The sequence below is a fragment of the Numenius arquata genome, chromosome W (assembly GCF_964106895.1).
Source record: "Numenius arquata chromosome W, bNumArq3.hap1.1, whole genome shotgun sequence".
Classification (NCBI taxonomy): domain Eukaryota; kingdom Metazoa; phylum Chordata; class Aves; order Charadriiformes; family Scolopacidae; genus Numenius; species Numenius arquata.
In genome coordinates this window covers 1,126,599-1,146,637 of record NC_133615.1, presented here as the reverse complement: position 1 = coordinate 1,146,637, position 20,039 = coordinate 1,126,599, and the positions used below count along the sequence as shown (strand labels likewise).

Sequence of the window (20,039 nt, the reverse complement as noted above, 5' to 3'; positions counted from 1 at the left end):
ACAATTATCTTAATGCCCATATGTTTAATTGTGGGCTTCGCAATTCCCCCACCGCCATCGGAAATCCAGCAGGAATTTCAATTTGGCATCCCACTTCCATTTCGGGGGATCAGATTCGCAGCCCTGCCATTTCCCCCCCCCCCCCCCCGTAATGCCAGCAAAGCCTCTGACAGCGAGCGGCGCGGCCCCCGTTTCCCCCCCGCCCCCCTTCCCTCCAAACGCAATAACGTGTCACCTGCCTTTCCAAAAACGAGAAGCCCCGTCCAAATTAGCGCTCGTTGTATTTCATTAACCACCCAGTCCCAAACCCGACGGGGCCCCATCCCTGCCAAGGCCGTGACGGCGGGTAATACACCAATAAAGGTTTTATTAAACACTCCAGTAATGCCATTAGAACGCTGGCAGCTCCCAGGCGGAGAGGGACGGACAGACGGCTGTAGGGACAGACAGACAGCCCGGAAAACTCTCCGCTCCACCGCCTCGGGTGCCCGCGTCCCCTCACGCTCGAGGGAAAAGGGGCGCTAAGCCCGGCAGGGAACCGCAAATTGCTCTTTATTCTCCAAAAGTGAAGTACTGGGGCAGATAAAAAAAAGATGGAGGGATGTTTCTAATCAGACTTACAAGATAATATAGGATAATTGTTAACAGCACGGCGAGACCGCAGTAAGAAAGATAAAAGGGAATCCTGCCAAGGGGAACTTGAGAAAAATCTTTTACTACTAGACGAAATGCAAATAACCGAAAGCAAGTGCAAAATAGCAGAGACAAAACCTCTCTCCTTGTTGAGACGTTGTAATTTTTAAAACATGAGATACTAAGAAAAGACCAAACCCAGCATTATTCGGCTTTAGGAGAGACTGAGTTGTTACGGGGCACTTGGAGCTCGGCTCCGAGTCCTGCTTCCTGAAACCTCAATGGAGAGAACGCAGTAAAATCCCCATGACATCCTTCTGAGGAGAAAAAGTACTTTTTCCCCACACTTATGAAAGAAACAGGCTGTCGTTCAAGCCCAGCGACACCCCCTCAGCTGGACATGACCTTGGTCAACCCAACCAAGCATGGGAGCTGGACCTGACGCTAAAGCTGGCCCCATCACGAGCAGGGGTTTCACCCCTTCCTCTTTCATCCACTTCCACAGTTGCCTCTGATCTACATTTTTCTACAAAAGATGAAAAGCACTTAGTTTTGAGGTTGATGAAGACAAAGAAACATACGACGCCACTTCTGGTGGGCAAACCACCGCCCCCCTTGGAGCAGAGCTTCTGAGAGCGGCTGGAAGCCGTAAAGGAGCTGTGACAGAGGCCACAGCTCACTCTGCGTCCCTCCCTCTTCCTGCCAGCCCCCCCGGGCTCTGTCCATGACCTGTGCAGACAGACAGACAGACCGACCCAGAGACAGTGAGACCAAGACCCTGGAGCAGCCCACCTCCTCCCCTGGACCACCTCCATTATGGGGCTGAAGGAGATGCCTCCAGTTGGGTGGTCCGGCTTGAAGAGGGACAACCTGGTCTGATGGGAGGTGTCCCTGCCCAGGGCAGGAGGTTGGAACGAGATCATCTTTAATGTCCCTTCCAACCCAAACCATTTGATGAATCTATAAAATCTATCAGTTCTTTTCTTCTCTTTCACAACCCACTGTGTGATCGATCTCCCTTGTTGAGATTTGCAGCATTTCTCCTGCCAACTGGCAAACTCCAGGCTTGCTTAGAGAGCAAGCCCAGCCCACGGCCACCCCTACACAGAAGAAAACCCATTTCTTATCCACTGTGCTCGTCTCCAAGTCCCTTTTCCCCTCTCTCCAGGCGGGAAGGCGGCATCCCGAGACGGGATGGAGCTCAGGCTCAGCCCCGATCCTCCCCGTGCCACAGAGAGGGGGCTGCTCCGAAACACCGACGCTTTGCACCTCCACGCTACACACACCAACACCTTGCAACAGCCCTTCCATAGTGTGTTTTCCTGGATAATTTATTTCTCCACCTTCAATCGTTTGCAAGAAGATTCGGGCAACCCCATCACTTCGTTATCCACAGAAAGACTCAGCTCCAACTCTACCGGGCTACAAACACCTTTGTGTGTGTGTGTGTGTGCAGGTGCACACACAGGTGTCTACCATAAAAGATCAAAACCGACCCACACCAAGCAGCCCCACAAGCAGAGGGCTACAGGGGCTGGTTGTCACCAGGCCACCACGTCTCCCCTGTCCGTGGGATGCTCTGTCCCACCCGGGTACCCAAACGCCCACTTTTACAGGGAACGGGCCTCAGATGTCCCGAAAATAGGTTGGCCATTTACTTTTCTCCTTTAAACACCACCAGCTGCTTTGACTCGGGGTGGGGGCAGCTCCCGGCACCCCCGGGACAGGGGGGACGCTGTGTTTTCTGCCTTTCCCCCCACCCCCAGCCAGCAGTGCCGCCGGTTTGGCTGTTACACAAACAACAGCTCTGCCCCCGAGGTGGAGCCGAGATACGAATCGTTCCCCCCGGCCCGGGAGTGTAGATTATAAATAATACTTATCTTTGGAGAATCCAACTCACTTTGAAGTTCTATTAATATTTTATTTATTTCCATCTCTTTAAACAGCCCCCTAACTGCAGCACTCGGCGGACTGGAGCGGAAGAAAAACTCCCAACAAAGAAGAAATCCTAAAATGAGGATGGGAGGAAGGGGCAGGTTCTGCTGTTGGGTGTGCGAATCTCTGCCTCCGCTTCCCCCTCGCAATCCCCATCACGCCCGGGTACCCGAGCATCCCCGCGCACGCTCAGGTGTGAACCACACTCCGCTTGAGACAGTTCAGCAAAGGGAAAAACCACGAGAAGCCCCAGACCGGTGGGTTTTTTTTTGGGTATTAAGGTTAAAAAGGCTTCTGGGAGATAAATACTGGTGTAGAAAAGGCCGATCGAAATCAGAGTAAGGATCGAAACGGCTCTGTGCGACCACGTACGTACTAGGCTGATGGACACGGCATGAAAATCTGGACAGAATATGCTTGAATTCACACTTGCATTAGTCTTTTATAGCATTTTAAAAACTTCAGTAGCTGGAAGAAGGCCAGACCTTGTCTTCTCTCACCTTTGCATTTTCCTTTTTTATATGGTAACAGGTACTCGGCACAACCGTCAGGTTTTTCCGGCTATGCTAGTCTGTGTATTCCAGGTTATCTGCGCTATCTGTACATCCATCATGAATGGGAAGCTGCTTTAAAATACATAGGTGGAAATTAATTCTTGAATACTCAGCATTTCAGGACAGAGATGCTGGAGAAGAGCTGACAGTTTCACCTTAGTTCCGCAAAATGCATTTTTCCTTGTTTTTTAAAAAATAACTGTTTTGCTGTCTAAGATGCATCACTGTCAGGATGTACTGCATGGGGACACGGGACAGCGGGAGGACAGGGACAGGCTCACACCTCCCCTTCATACAGAGCAATCCAGGACTTGCCTCTGTGGGGAGAGCTTCCCCAGCTCTCTCTTGAAGATGTGTACCTCAGCCCCCCAAGAAGTGAAAACCTCATCTCCAAATGTGCCTTCCCAGCTGCTGCCATGGGGCCAGGAGGAACCGGGGATCCAGGAGGAATGGGATCCAGGAAGAATGGGGGTCAAGGAGGAGCAGGGTTCCAGGAAGAATGGAGGGCCAGGAGGAACCGGGGGTCAGGAGAAACAGGGCTCCAGAAGGAACAGGGATGCAGGAAGAATGGGGGTCTAGGAGGAACAGAGGTCCAGGAGGAATGGGGCATCAGGAGAAACAGGGCTCCAAGAGGAATGGGGCTGCAGGAAGAATGGGGGTCTAGGAGGAAAGGAGGTCCAGGGGGAACGGGCGTCCAGGAGGAATGAAGGTCCAGGAGGAATGGGGATCCAGGAAGAAAAGATGTGCTGGATGAATGGGATCCAGGAGGAATGGGGGTCCAAGAGGAATAGGGTCCTGGATGAATGGGATCCAGGAGGAATGGGGGTCCAGGAGGAACAGTATGCAGAAGGAATGGGGGGCCAGGGCTCCATCTACCCACCCCACATCACCCACCTGCGTGTGGGGCCACCCGCCACTACAGACAGAGCAGGAAGATGCTTGGTTTTCAGTAAATGTAAAGAAAAATCACGCCTGCGTGGTGATGAGACCCCCTGCTGACAGGGAAACCTCTTCTGGTGCCTCTGAATTGTCCCCTCCCCATGAAATCCCAACGGCACCTGACAGTCCCGAAGCGCTGTGTTTCGTTTGGAATTTCCCGGGATTCTCCCTCTCTCTGTGTCAGGTGTATGAGGATGGAGACCCCCTCCCCGACCCAGGCGTGAATCCTGAGCCCCGGTGAGAAACGGTGCTACCAACGTCCCTTTTTATTGCTCACCGCGGGGCACTGGCGAGGAGCAGAGACAAGCTGTAAAACACGGGGAATGAGGTTTCCCATGAAATTCTGAGCCTCGCACCCTTTTCCTTACCGTTAACCCCTCCCGTGCCGAGAGGCGCCCTTCGCTCGCACAGTTAAATTTTCTAAATACAAAGGCAAAACTACCACCTCCAGCCCGGATCACCGTTGGGAAGAGATTCTTCCCGACTTGCCAATACCACGAACAAACGCCAACGAGCCCCACGCTTTGTCCCTTTAAAAATGATGACCTCGTGTTATCCAATTAGATAAATAAAAACACGCGGCAGGGAAGTTGTAAGGTGCTGCATGTTAACATGTGTTCAATATTGTCAAAATTTATAAGTCTGACAGAAAGCAGATTTGTGCAAAGCCCTTATAAACCTCTCCCGCTATATTAAAAAGGGAACAGCACAGGGCACCCTGACACAAATGCTCTCTCACTGTATGTGTGTATTATTGGTCCAAATTATTCACTCTTATTTAACTGCACCGAAGTCTTTCATCTCCATGCTATACAATAATAGTTTCCATATGACCGGTGGCTCAGCTATAAATAAGATCAAAAGCAAAAGAAAGGATTTAATAAAAAAAAAAAAAAAAGAAAAAAAAAGAAAAAAGAAAAAAAAAACATTAAGAGTGGCATTAAATCAGGAAAAAAGCGAAGTTCACATTTTTTTTCTACAGGAAAAAAAAAGCAGTGCTGAGTACTCAGCAGCTCGCCAAATATCTTACGAAAGGGCCGTTTGCGAGCCAGTTGTATGCAAAAGCCATTTAAAGGGAGCTGGAAGTGGCAAAGCCGGACTTTGCCGTTCAAAGGAAGGGGAAGAAGGAAAATAGGCGCAAGTGCCACGTCTCCCCGTGAGGCTGGCGAGGAGGGGGTCTGCTCGGGCACCCGGGGGGTGGGAAGAACCCGGTGCCGGCCCCTTTCTCTCCCTCTCCGATCCCCATCACCCTCCTTCATCCTCACCCTTCCCTGGGGAGCAGAGACCACCATGTCCGCCCCCCGTGGGCGACAATAGAAGGATTTTAAGGGAAACCAACTGGTTGCCACCTCTTCTGGAGAGAAGCGGGTTTGCTATGGTCATCAGAGGGAAGTCACCGAAATAATCCTCTGCCATTTCTTTCCAACAGAGATGATTATTCATTTAAGTATTGGCTAAATCCGCAGATATAAACGGTCCTAAAGTACAGGATTAAGAATATTAACTCTTCTTCACCGAAGGGCCGGGGAGGGAGGGGAGGGAACCACACCGGGATGCTTTATGTCGGTCCCCAGCTCTGGGTGACGGGGGTTCCATCCCGAGCATCACCTGGCCGAGCATCCTCGCTGCCGCCTTCCTCCCTGCATCGCCCCCACCTCCAAACCTCCCACCCTGCACCAAGCGGCTCCCGGGACACGGTCCACAGCCGCCCGGGAGCGCCAAAATCAAACCCGGGAACCCAAACGAGATGGGGGTTTTAACCACCCGCCTAATTAGCCGGTTAGAAATGAATGGAGCCATTGTGCGAGGACAACGCTTTCCAGAAAAAGGTGTCGTTTAAATACCGGGCAGTGGTTTCTCTCCCGGTCAAAGTGAAGTTTATAGCTCCAAAATAATTTAAAAATATGATAAAGGCTGTAATTGCGCGGCATGAGGAATGTCAACCAATTAGGCAGAAAATGGGGCTATACAAAAACCCCACACTGCTGCCTGTTATGTCAGATTTCATTCCAGTAAGGTCATTCTGTCCAGTTTTTTGGTTTTTGTTTTTTTTTTTTTTTTTTAATTTATATTATACCTGCTAACTCAAAAACACAATCAGGCGAAACAGACCCCAGATGCAGCAGCTACAACTGTGCTAGAAATTAGGAAGAGAGAAAGACAGTGAGACAAAACGGCAGAAATCCAACTTTTGCCTTTTAAACAATGCCAAGTGGCTTGACTCTCTTTGTTTATGTACGGATGACATAACTGAATTACTTCATGAGCTGCTACTTTAATTCCTAGGGGTGGAAAATTCCATAAGTTAATTTAATGTGGATGTGAAAAAAAAAAATAAAAAAAAATAAAAATACACACGAACACGCTCTCTTCCTGTGGGCCCTGGTGAGAAGCTGCCGAGGGGCTTCTAAGCGCCGTCTTAAAAATAATGGGTCCCACTTTCTGGCTTATAATGATTTTAATCAATATCCTCCTGCACCGCTACAGAAGAAACGTGTGTCTTCTAAGATTCCTGTGCAAAAGTTAGCATTTTGTTGTGTTCTACCGCTCCGTTTGAAACGTTACGATGAAATCCCCGCGATCCGCATAACCTCTGGAATTGCAGGAACTGCGGAAAGCCAGGAAATTCACAGCTCAAGCTGAAAATATACACTTAGCTCATGCCCCTCAGAGATGGGCAGATGAAATCAAGCCAAACTCTGAGTTTTGATCTTGACATGCGACGTTTCAAGCTTCGGCCCTGAAGTCCCTTGCAGCGACAGAAACGTCGTGAGCAGCCTGTGATTTACGAAATATCCCTAATTTGAGACTTTTCTGCTGCCTGTCTCCGGCTGCGGCACGTCAGCGGGTGCAAAGGAGCGGGCAGCTCCCCGGCTCTCACCACTAAAACCAGTTTGCCGCTGAACTGGTACGAAACGCTCTGGGTTTGGTAAATGGCGTGAGTTAATGTGCGCTGCTTTGCTCAGGGCGCAGGGGAAATTAGGAACAGGGACATCAGCAAATTCCAGGGGCCTGCTAAAAATTAGGAAATGCTGAAACGATCTCCTTGCCGGGCTACTAATAAAAAAAAAAAAAAAAAAAGCGAGGGAAAGTAGAAATAAGAAATCCTTTTTAAGACCTCCTGCTCCAGCAGAGTGTTCGCACGGGGAACAGACCCCAGCTGTAAAGCTGGCCTGGTCCCAGTGAACCCCAGCGCTGCGTTCCCAGCCCAGCAGCAGCCGAACATCCCTGCCTTATCCCTGTCTGGGGAGGAGAGGAGCATCTGCAGGGAGTGCAGGCAGGGAGTGCAGGCAGGGAAAGCGGGTAGGGAGCTGGCAGGAAGAGTGGGCAGGAGCAGGCAGGGAGCAGGCAGGGAGAGCAGGCAGGGAGCTGGCAGGCAGAACAGGCAGAGAGCAGGCAGGGAGAGTGGGCAGTGGGCAGAGAGAGCAGGCAGCAAGTGGGCAGGGAAAGCGGGCAGGGAGTGGACAGGAAGCAGGCAAGGGAACAGGCAGGGAGAGCAGGCAGCAAGTGGGCAGGGAGAGTGGGTAGGGAGCAGGCAGGAAACAGGCAGGGAGAGTGGCAGGGAGAGGGAGGGAGAAGGCAGGAAGAGAGGGCAGGGAGAGCAGGCAGGGAGCAGGCAGGGAGAGCAGGCACAGAGTGGGCAGGGAGAAGGCAGGGAGTCAGCAGGGAGAGCAGGCAGGGATTGGGCAGGGAGAGAGGGCAGGGAGAGCGGGCAGGGAGTGGGCAGGGAGAGCAGGCAGGGAGAGCAGGCAGGGAGTGGGCAGGGAGAGCGGGCAGGGAGAGCAGGCAGGGAGAGCAGGCAGGGAGTGGGCAGGGAGAGAGGGCAGGGAGAGAGGGCAGGGAGAGCAGGCAGGGAGAGCAGGCAGGGAGTGGGCAGGGAGAGAGGGCAGGGAGTGGGCAGGGAGAGAGGGCAGGGAGAGCAGGCAGGGAGAGCAGGCAGGGAGTGGGCAGGGAGAGCAGGCAGGGAGTGGGCGGTGATTGCAGGCAAGGAGCAGGCAGGGAGCACAGGCAGGGATCGGGCATGGATTGCAGGCAGGGATGGCAGGCAGGGATTGGGCAGGCAGTAGGCAGGGATGGCAGGCAGGGAGCAGGCAGGGATCACGAGCAGTGCACGGAGGTGCACGGTGGGCACAGCCGCTTCCACCATCGCTCCCTACACGTTTCCGGTCCATACCTCCCACTGCTACTTTATTTACTGCAGCTGGCCAGCCTTTTATAGCCTGTTTCATGTATTAAAATTCAAATGTGGAAAACATTACCAGTATCCTCCTTGATTTTTTTTTTTTTTTTTTTTTTAAATTTTTTCCCCCTTCAACTTCCTTTTCAGCGTGGAATGTATCAAATGGTCAAAGGCTAACTTCAGACTGACTCCACTCAAAAACTATTTCCTTTGTTCTTCTGTTTTGCCTTCAAAATTCATACCAGTTTTCCAAAAAAGAAATTGCCGGGCCCGGCTCCTTCACCCCAGTTACGGTTTCAGACAGTGAGTAATGCTGCCGGGGAAGGCAGGGCTCTCAGAGAAATGTCCCCATCTCCCAGAGCATCCCGACTCTCCCGCTCCGTCCCCTTGCTCTCACCGGACATTTAATTTAGCCAAGTCCAACCAAAACCCCTCAGAGCCCATCACTAGGCGTTTCTCCTGAAAAAAACAAGTGCCTACACATCCCTAAAAATACATATTTTTTAGATGGGCGACACCGGCACTTCCATTTCTCATTGTTGCTGGGTTTGTGTTGTTGTTTCCAATCTAACTTCACCTACATCTGGTATTTAAGCGAGGAGCACATATTTATGGAACAAACTGTCTCTGAAGTGATGCCCTGGGTGCATGTTGCATCGGTTTAACATATGCAAAGCGAACAAAGCTACAAAAATTAAACTCTTTTCTCTTGATTGAGAGCAGATACGCAGAAAGAGTTGTAAGTCACAGATCTGGCTTTTAATAAAGCCAGATTTCTTCATTAAAAGCAGTATTGTTTAAACACTGGAGGAAAAAAAAAAAAAAAGCTTTGTACAAACTAAAATCTTAGATTATATGTATCCCAAGTGTATTTAACATATTACCTGAGGCCAAGCTAAATTACAATCTAGAATTTCCTTTTGTGAATTCTCAGCAACTGCCACAGAGAGCAAAACAATGTCTGGTTCATGCTAATTTTATTGGGGAAGGGGAGAGGAGATGGATTTAACCGAGCTGCTGAAAAAGCATCTTTTTTACCTCTCGGAGCCTTTCGCCAGACCGTTTTCAGTTAACACTTCACGTTTCGGTGAACGGCGCAGGCTCAGATGTGGCTTTTAATGATATTTTCCCTGCGACACAGTCACTTTTAGCAACATTTAATTTAACGAGGAGCAGCGCCCCTCACAAAGCCGCCCTAATTACAAAAATAAAGAACATTCTCCCTTATTTGCCTTTCTCGGGTGCTTAATTTCAACAAATGATGTTACGCTTTAGTAACCCAAAGCAGGAGAAACTATGGGGAAATATTTAGTTTAGGGCATTGTACGCGGACAAGTTTGAGGGAGAACTGTTTGGCCAAGGGGAGCTGAGTGAGACCTAAAACCCCAACTTTTTCTTGCCGGAGATATTTTAAAATACCTGGGATATTATAATTCCCGTGTGAGATGGGAGAGCTTTGGCTTGAGCTTAGACATAAACCCCTCTCGGCCGGAGCTGGAGCGTGTCGATGGCTGCGGTGGGATGGAGAGCGGGATGGAGATGGCCACGAGCCCCCGGGAACGGCCCCACCGGATAAAGCCCCGCTCTGGGCACCGCCGCAGCCTCATTATTTTATAATCACCTAACCCACTGTCACGACAGAGCCGAGCATCCCCCGCGCGGGGGACGCGGTAATTATCAAATAATTGGCCACCAGAAGAAGCTCCTTCCTTCCCCTTGCAGTTGCCTCACGCTCAGGCATCAAAGTTTTTCTTTCTTTCTTTTTTTCTTCTCTTCCCTTGCAAAAAACCAAAAAAAAAAAAACCAAAAAAAAAAAAAAGGAGGAATCCTGTCTGAATCCCGTCAAATCAAACTCTAAATGTTTGCATTTTCCATATGATGTCTAATCCTATTTGGAATGCTTCTGAACATTTGGCCTTGATTACATCTTGGAGCAATGGATTTCACAGGTCATTGTGCCAGGAATAAAAAGTATTTCTTTTTGTCAGGTTCACTGAATGTCCCCTTGTTCTTTAATTATAAGGCAGGATGAATAGAGAGCGAGATTTACCTTCTCTATGCCGGCCATTATTCCACGTTACCTCTATTATGTCTCCGCTTATTCATCCCCTTTCTAAACAAAATCACCACAATCTGTTCAGCCTCCCTTCACAGGAAAATCCATCCCTGCTTGCAATCATTCCCGCTGTGTGTCCCCGAACTCCTCCTAATTCCACTACACGGTTTCGAGGGAGGAAAACCCAAACAGGACGCAGCTCCAGGGAAGCTATAGACACGTGTATATGTATTTAAATACATACTCAAGGTATATATAGCCACCCCACCAGTTCTGGTGTCCTTTCTCACGTCCCTTCTCAATTCAAAGGGGTTTGGGTCTTGTTTTTAGGGGTTCTCGCAGGCCGAGGAGAAATTTCCACGCGGCTCAAGCAGAGGCATATGCTCTCCTCCCTATATGTATATGGTTAATTGAAATTCTTTCTCCTAATCTGCCCTGCCTTGCCCTCGGAGTGTGGGATGAGCCGGGGATCAAGCCTAGTCCTCCCCAGCGCCGCCCAGCAGCCGACTGGCCACGGATCTGTCAGGTCCCTTGCTCTTCCCACATACTTTCCCCTCGTCTTAATTAAGCTAAATAGCTCGAACCGTCGGAAAACACTGCGAGATAACTCCACGTTCCCTCCCTCTGTTCCACGTGTGAGTATGCAGCTCTATTTCTGGCACGAAATTTGGACGTATAGAGCCCAACGCCTTTTAATCCCGTTGAAGATTGCACTGCTCTAGTCCAGCAACTTCACCGCTTCCTAACCCAGAATCCCTGTTTCCCAGGACCCCTATTTCTTCATCAACTTCTGCCGAGGGGCTTCAAGATTTCCGTGGACTGTAGATGGCTTTCCTTACTATTTTCCTGACATATTAAAAAAGGTTGAAGCGATGTGCTTTTCCTTTGCGAGGGAGAAAGCAACTGCAAAATATTTCCTTTGCAAAGCGCGAGATGCCTGTCCTGGAGACCTGCGTGGTGCGTGCGAGGCAAATGACAGACCTGTTTGTGACATCCTGCTTCCCAAGGGTCCCGAGGAAACGCAACGCTACCAAAATCTTTTTGAAAGAGAAAAAAAAGGAAAAGCATTTCAGGACCTGGGTAGGGGCAGTGACTTCATGTTTGCTTGGCCTGGAAACCAAAGAACAAATGAAGCCCTGAAGATTTCACACCATCTTATGCCCTGTGCCGTGGATACACACACAGAGTCACAGAACGATTAGGGTTGGAAGGGACCTTGAAGATCATCTAGTTCCAACATCCCTGCAGGGACACCTCCCACCAGACCAGGTTGCTCCAAGCCCCCTCCAACCTGGCCTTGAACCCCTCCAGGGATGGGGCAGCCACAGCTTCTCTGGGCAACCTGGGCCAGGGTCTCACCACCCTCACAGCAAAGAAGTTCTTCCCCAGATCTCATCTCAATCTCCCCTCTTTCAGTGTCAAACCATCACCCCTCATCCCGTCACTACATGCCCTTGTAAAAAGTCCCTCCCCAGCTTTCCTGGAGCCCCTTTAGGGACTGGAAGGTGTCTTCTGTGCACGTGGCTATGAGAAGAAGGGATGCTCTCACCCCACACTCCTCCCCGCTGCCACGGGGCTGCTGCTCCCCATACATCACCGCGGTGGCTGCCAGTGACTTCTCGGTGCCCTCAGCCAACCCAGGCTACACCACCCATGACGGCTAACAAGGGCGGACGCGGAGCCGAGAGCTCGGTACCGGTGACAAGCGCAACGCCAGCCGGGCCGAGGGGACAGGCGGGGACAGAAACAGGCGCACGCACTGCCGTGGGAGTGAAACACACCTACACACACCTGCAGTACAACACCCCACAGCTACACCCTGCCCCAAGGCAAGGCAGCATCGCTCCCTCCATGAAAACGCACACGTCCATCACATCCCCGACAGGCAGTAAACCCTTGCAGACCCTCACACCCATCCATCCACCCCCCTCCCCAGCTATTTTCCGCCCCCGCCGGCGCATCCCGTGGCTTACCATGAGCGAGTGCCGGTTGGCGGAGAGGAGGCCGGTGCCGTAGCCGGAGCCCAGCCCGGCCATGGCTCCGTTGTGCGACGGCCCTATCAAGCCGTGCATGTCGGCGTGGCCCCCCGGCATGGCGGTGGCCGGCCCCACCGCGTGGTTGCGCAGGACGTGGATGGCGTCATCCAGCCTCTCCAGGCGGTCCTCGATCCGGCTTTGCTGTTGGCGTGGGAGAGACAAAGCGGGAAGAGCATCAGCAGGGAGGCAGGGACGCCCAGCGCCGGGCACGGGGCGCTGCCGCCGGTGGGCATGGGGCGCGCGGGGGCACGGTCACTGACAGCCAGTCCTTCCTTCTCAACCCCTTGGTGTATTTTTTATTGGTTTTGGCTTTTTTTTTTTTGGTTTTTCTCTTTTTTCTTTTTGGAAAGGAGCGGTTTTGGTTTCCCTAGGACAATGTTTTATAGAGTAGCGTTGCGGGGAAGGAGAGAGCATGGTTAACACGAGTACAGCTTTGATTTTCATGGGCAAAACAGGTTCAATGATTCCTCATGAACATAATCATTACAGTACATATGTTGCCCTCTATGTCTTTGAAAAGTTTTAGTGATACTTAAAAAAAAAAAATAAAATAATAAAAAAAATTAAAATAAAAAAAAAGAAGTAGAAGTAAAGAAACAAATATACCTCTAATTGTAATCAATCTCTGACTGGGATTTTCCTCCCCCCATCTAATCCCAGGATCGCACACAAAGAGAAAAAGAGGAACCACCAGCTCCTGCGGTCCCTCGCTGCTCGGGGCAGGGGGGGGGTCCCTACAGGTATGCATCCCGAAATCACTTTTAATCACCGGTAAAAGCAGCAATAAGCACTATTCCCTAACTGGAAGACTCTTCCCTAACTTATGGCCGGTGAGCAACGTGGCAGCAATGAGCAGCCGGTGCCGGGGGGTGCAGGGCTGCTCCGAGCCCCCCTGCTGCAATGCCATGGGGGTCCCGATGGCCCCACGCATCCAGGAGGGACGGGCCCTTGTCTCCCACTTCTCCCACCATCCTAAACACCAGCCCACCCCCTCCAAGCCCTGGGGAGAACCTCCGGGAAACCTGACCGCTGCTTCCCCGAGCTACTGCCCACCAATACTGTGCTCCTGCTGAGCCAGCCCCCTCCCGGCCCCCACGAGACACGCTGATGGCGGGACGAGGAGGAGGAAGGAGGAGAAGCCATGGGCTGAAGGGAATAACAACCTGGAGGCTTCAGCCTGCTTGTGCCACAGGCTGCTCCACAAAAGGAAGGACCCGTGCCTGTGTGCCATGCTCTGGGGACACCCCACTGCGGGAGCCACTGGCCACCGAACCCCCCCCTGCAGCCCCTGCTCTGCCTCCCCCAGGCCCCAGGGCTGGCCTTGGCCATCCCCAGCCCACCTGAAGTCCTTGCTCTTTAATAAAACAGGGAAGGGGGAAGCTCAGCGGGACAGCCCCCGGGCACGGGGGAACCTCAGCTGCAAAAATAATTAGGCACAGCTTAAGGATGTCTCCGGCAAATCTCTTCACCACCCTGCCGCTCTCCACAAACCAAACTCACTCAAAAGCCTCCAGAAGACAGACAGCCTGGAAAATACCGCAGTCAATCACGAGAGGGGTTTCTGTATCGGGGTGGCGGGGCATAAAGCACTCCGTGCTACCTCCTGACCCTGGCACACCTCTGACGAAGCCAATGGGACAACGAGGGGGGCTGAACGCTGTGCCCTCGGGAATTATCCCATTGCTTCTTTTTCAAGGAAGCTTTGAAGTTCTAGCCCTATTTATTTTCCACCCAACAATACGCCAGGCGTTTTGCACCGATCAGTGAGACCCCTTCAACTTCCAGCTGAGACCAACAACCCGCCGAGAAGAGCGAGACAGAGGACATTGGACTCTCTACACTCCTCTGTCCCATCGTGCCCTTGGCCAGCTCCAACTCTTACTTCATCTTTCCATTGGGAAAGGTAACAAATCCTACTGACATCCCTTTAACGCAAGTGTTTAGGACCAGCTCGGCCTGGCGAGCTCATCCCACTGGCTTTTCCCAGGGGAGAGGACTCCTGACCGTTGCTGCCCCATGGGCCGTGCTCCCTCCCTCGTTCCACGGGGCTGGTGGACACACCATCCTGCATGATGGCCACCATGCCTTTCTCCTCCGGTTTTCTTCTCCATCCATTCCACCCGTCTGCTCATTCTCCCCTCTTTTTGTGGTCCCGGCTCCCCCTCGTCAGTAGATTCCGACACCGCATTCCCTGCCAACCAGGAGACCATTTCCAACCGCATCACATATCTACAGCACGGGGCACCCAGGATAGGAATTTAGAGGTGGCAAACTCAAGTCCGAGGGCATAGCGGTCACTAACGAAATGAAAACCTGTGTGAGAAGAATGGATGAGAAATGGAAAGAACAGCAAGTAAAATACTGAGGCAGAGGAGGTCACTAATCAAAACATACCAAAGAGTGTAAGGGACCTTCATAATTGGGAGATGATGACGCTTGACCTCCATTTCTAGACCAAACAGCTGTGCCTGCTAATAGTAAAATTGGAATTACCATTAGAACTATGCAAACAAAAATGTCTTTCAAACTTTTTGGACAGTTTTGTAGACATGTAAATGCCGTATTCCAGATAGACTATAGAGCAGACATATGGAGAACTTCCAAAATACACACGGGTGAAAAAAAAAGAAAAAGGAAAAAAGAAGGTATTTTGTAGCGAAAGCACGTAGATGCAGGCCACAAAGTTCCCCCAGGCTGCTCCTGGGCACAGAGGGCTGCATTCATTCCTTGGGCTGCGGGAGAAGGGGACGCCTGGGCGGTGGTGGAAGGAGCAGCAGCGCTGCGGGGCGGCCGGGGCCCGGCACACACCAGCCCCTTTCCCTCCAGACACGCGCGGTGCCGCCGGTGGCATCAGCCCACCAGAGATTGTACAAAATGGGTCTGGTTTGTTTTTTTTTTTTTTTTTTTAAAAAAAAAAAAGTCAGTAAAAGCACCGCACACAACGTCTCACGCATAGGGCTGATAAGGTTTGCGTTCTCTTTGGGCAGATTATTTGGTTTGGCCCGGTAAAACCACCAAAGGTCTGACCAAAAAACCTTCTGCTTTGTAGCCGCGGCTCTAAATCTGTTCCTGCTGCTGCGGGAAAAAACGGGCTCCTGGTTTCCAGCAGCGTTTTCTAAGGGAAAAATTTGCCCTTGTGAAAGAGGCAAACACGGGGAAAAGAAGGGGTTTTTTTCAAGTATTTTCCCAACAGCTTTTATATATATATATATATAGCACAAGGCTTAGACAATTTATAACGTTCTTTTGAACGACTGATCTTCAGAATGATTTCATAAAATGGGGTTAAGAATTTGAGCTGGAAGCATTAGGATTTTAATCTCACTGGCTCCATTGAGTGGCATTTGCTTGGGCTGAGACAGGCCAGGGGGAAACTCATGGCAATTTTTTTTAGGCTCGCCCAGTTAAGATTTTTTTTTTTTTTCCTCATAAAAGTCAAAATTATGTCAGCTCTAATTAAAACTTAAATCTTGCCTTTTCTGGTCCCCGTGGAGCTTTTAGTTGAGGTTTTGCTGCAGCAACGAGCAGCAATCTTTACTTTCGATATAATTTTTACCTAGCCCTCGATATCCTTGAGGCAAAGCGTTTTGCATGCTAAACGCTTTCAGCTCTTATTTAAATGCACTTATGCTCCTTATTTTTATTTATTTTGACACTGGGTACTCCCTGTTTACCCAGTAGAGCCCAGATTAGCAGGGGATTTTCCCCTCGCTGGGAGAAAGGCAGCCCCAGTGCCGGGGGTGCTACCTCTTGGGCTGAAACCAGGCAAAATAAGGTCAGAAAGTTCTCTTCTGAGGTGTGAGGACCTCCCCAAGCTATGACAGGCCTGGTCTGTCCCCAGTCCCCTGCTAGGGGTGGCTTTGTGGGGACATTTGTTGACTAGATGTCACCCCGATGTTACGTGCTCCTTCACAGCAGGTGAGTGTGATGGAGATGGACGTGGTGACCTCCTGGACCTTGTCCTGCTGCCTGCTACCACCAGCTTCTCCCCAGCCCTCCTTCCAAAGGGGTCTCAGCAGCCTAGAGCTGCTGCTGGGTGTCTCTGGGGCTGGGCTGCCAGGAGCCCAGGAGCTCCCTCCACCTCTGTCCTGCTACTCATGGAGAACGAGGGATGGATCCCACCTTATCAGCTCTGCCCCATGGAAACTCCTCGGTTGCCTTTCAGGATCCCCGCTGAGGTTAACGGGATCCAGGGCTCATGCCCAAAGAAGAGAAGACCAAGGTCTTTGGTTACTGGTGATTTAGACCTCATCTCCTAGAGGGGATGGGAAGCCAAGAGGCCTTCTCCAAGGCATTAGCAGATGCTGCATGGGAGATGTCTAATGCTCTAGTTGGAACATCTCAAGGTTTAAGAAATCTGGATTATATTCGGGTAAACATTTAAAACACCTGATGCTCATGAGAACTACCTTGGGCCCCTGGGTCTTTGCAGTTTAGGCTTTTATTAGTAAAGTGGGTCTAGTTACAATTTGTGGTTACTGTAAACAAAGTTTAAAATGGACCTACTAGTTTCACAGGGGCTCAGTTTGTCCAGAGACAACACTTTATGGACCAAACAGGCTTTTGCTTCAGCCCCGGGAGGGGATTTGGGGAACGTCCAAGGAGATGGACCTGTCATGGCCACCCTGGAGCGAGGCTGCCGCGAGGGCTCAGGTGTCCCCGCATGGGGACACGGCCACGGCGTTGGGACAGGCTCTGCAGAGGGCAGAAATCACCCGCCGCAAGACCCCGTGGGCACCGCAGAAGTTGCGTTAAAAATCACTGCTTTTTCTGGAAACGCATCCACCTGAGAGCTGCAACGCCCTTCTCTCTGCAGCCTGGAGGAGGACACCTCTCTACTGGTCCCAGTGGGACCACCAGTACGTGCTGGACGGCAACACGGTGTCCGCTGGACGCGCAGCTCGCACCCGGTACCGCAGGAGCTCATTTAGGCACCTCCTACCAAAAATAGGTTGAAACGTTCAGTAAAATAGAATTGTAACAACAATACCTGAGAGAGAAGGGGGAGAACCAACAGGAGTTGAAGGATTTGATGAAAAGCTGTTGTTGGTGTGATCTGGAGAATAGATCTTTAAAAGATGATACAGAATTAATCTAAAGCCATCACAAACTGATGCAGAAAGAAATATGGAATTCTTATGCATTCAGTTCATTTAAATGAAAGCAGGACAGGTTAAAAAGCCTCTTATTCAAATAGTAATATTTTTATAAAGACAAAACTGTATTAGATGCAGGAAGCTAGACAACAGACCCCTTTTGAAGGGAACAGACACTAGCCAATTAAGCAATGGTTTCTGATTGTCACACGGATCTGCTACGGTAGATATACACATTTTCATTGCATAGACAACTTTACAAACGAGTGTCATTGAACACGGCCTTAAAGCACGCCTGAAAATTGCTTTTTTTTGGGTTATGCTGAAATCCCTTAACGGCCGAAATAAAGCAAAGGGAGCGGAGCACGTGAAACCCTGGCACAGCGGGTAGATCCGCAGCAGCGAACTCCGACTACTCGCCCGCTGCTCCGGCCAGAAAGCCCCCGCGTGCCCCGTGCCCAGGCGAGGGTGCCACCGCCCGGCGGCGTCCCCGCTCGCCACCCGTGCCATTTGTCAGGGCACCACTTCAAAGTGGATTCTGTACTGTATCAGGTATTTCAGGCAAACTAGAGTCTGACTTTTGGTCTTTTTTTTTTGGTTTTGTTTTGTTTTTTTTTCAATGAAGCATGGAAGAATATGCAAAAAAAACCAAAATTAACTCTCATGAGAACTCAATGGAACCCACTCTGCCCAGAAAATAACTATAGTGGTCCTTATTAAAAGTCAGCCCGTGCCAACTGGTACCGCGGCGGTGGCTGGGGCACGGCAGGGTTTCCTCCCGCTCTGAGCTGGGAAACTGCCCTACCCCAGCTACCCGGGTAAGAGGTGGCAACCGCTGACCTTAACAGCAACCACGGGAACTGAAGAGGTGGAAACTTGCCGTGGAAACTAGAAAATCTAAAGGCAAATTCAAGAGGAACCCCGTTTGCGGATGGCTGGGTAGCGCAGAAGTCACCCCGCCGCTGGGTTCTGCTCAGCCCTCCCTCGCCCTCGCAAATGCAGTGTGGGAGAGACTAAGACAGACACAGCCCCTCGGCGCCCAGTCAAGGCCACCAGGTCAAGGCTCCCCCTCTTCCCGTTGCTATTCTGCCATAAAATTAAGTCTAAAGCTTTCGCCACACCATTTTGCACGGATTGTTCAGTATTTCAGTTGGCAGTAACTCCCCGCGGGCGACCTCTGAGACCAGATCTCTCCCGTTTGCTGGTTCGTCTTCGCAAACTCCAGGCGTCTCCCATTCTCATTAAAGCTCACCCTTTCAAACCGGTAAACGTGTATTCCAAAGTAAATATTTCCTTACAGAGGCAAGTGCTTTCCCCAGCGCATCACCAGTCTGCGAGCTGCCTGCTGCCCCGCTTCCTCTGTTTGCTGAAAAACAAAAGACTCCATGTAAAAACAGACAGTCAGACATCACAGACTTCTATTCCTGGTCCACTTACTCATAATTTAATTGCATTTTAATGCTAATTACTTAAAATTAATCTTTAATTACCATTAATTTGTTTACTAAGGTAGATATCAAACACATTCACGCTCCATTCTTGCAGATAAAATATAAACTTGACATGCTGTTTTTATGAAAAAATACATTGTGTATTTGATAGTACTTGGCCATATGGCTTTACTTTTTCTAAGCGAAAGGCTTTTAATAGCAGAAGATGCTCGAAGATACGGAAAACAGGCAAGCGCACAGCAAGGCAAACCCGCGCGAGCCGGAGCCTGGGGCTGGGGAAGGGTTTTTGTTTCCTCCTCGTTCACTCTGTGACCCCGCTCCTTTGTATACTCTTCAATGCGTGTTTTAACGACGTTATTAAATCCCACGTGGACTTCTCCAAAGTGTTCCCTCTGAACATTTCCTGAGCTTTTAATGAAATGGTTTTTCACCGTCTCTCAGGCCATGGGATCGCACCTTCTATAGATGAAATTTAGGGCAAGGAAAGTCATGGCGTAACAGGGCCCCACACTCAGGTGGCAGGACTGAAACTTCTCCATTAGAGGAAAAATTGAAGGAAAGAAAAACTAGGGTGAAACATCCCACCAGTTTGAGCATCTATATGCCCATTTATGCACTAAAAGTGCTGCTTTGCCTGACTGCGGCCCGTGAGGACCTTCTGCTTTTGTCCCACCCCATGTGAGGTGGCCAGAAAAGGAGAAACCAGCCATCAGTAGCCATCCCCCAAAGACTGGATTAATGTTTGGAACGTGAGGGCTGAGGCCAGAGAGGACCCTGTACACAGGGGGTTTTGAAGGGCCCCCCATCTTCCTCCCAAGCCCCTCACCGGGCTCTGCACCATGAGGCCACGGGACCTCACACCCAGAGGACTCCAGGAGCACACCCAACCCTGCCCTGAGCTGGGGGCATCACGTGGAAAAATGACTCGGGGACTGAACTGCTCACAAAGTACATGCACGACCCCTTTTTTGGTTATTAAAAAGTCATATTAAAAAGCCTGCTCCAAGTTTCACCCCAGTGTTACACAATTAAATATTCAGGGCATGGGAAGGAGCAGAATTGGACCCGTTTTACAGTTCTTCCATGTTGTCATTGGTGTAACCACAGTCACTGATCACTGAATGCACCTGGACCAGCACCCAAAGCAGATGAGCCCATC

The 20,039-nt window shown here is 50.6% G+C and overlaps 1 protein-coding gene across 2 annotated transcripts in view; it reads right to left on the bottom strand.

Annotated features, from left to right (window-relative positions):
• Positions 1 to 20,039, bottom strand: part of LOC141476556 (transcription factor 4-like) — a 226,530-nt gene that overhangs the window by 6,459 nt on the left and 200,032 nt on the right. The window contains exons 12-15 of one of the 2 annotated variants that reach the window (XM_074165245.1): positions 18,728 to 18,795; positions 17,324 to 17,402; positions 14,728 to 14,804; positions 12,271 to 12,474 (exon numbers count right to left, since the gene is read on the bottom strand). In XM_074165245.1, the coding sequence (XP_074021346.1) occupies positions 12,271 to 12,474; positions 14,728 to 14,804; positions 17,324 to 17,402; positions 18,728 to 18,795 (428 nt within the window). The remainder of the gene's footprint in view (positions 1 to 12,270; positions 12,475 to 14,727; positions 14,805 to 17,323; positions 17,403 to 18,727; positions 18,796 to 20,039) is intronic. The other variant, XM_074165246.1, reaches the window with a different exon arrangement.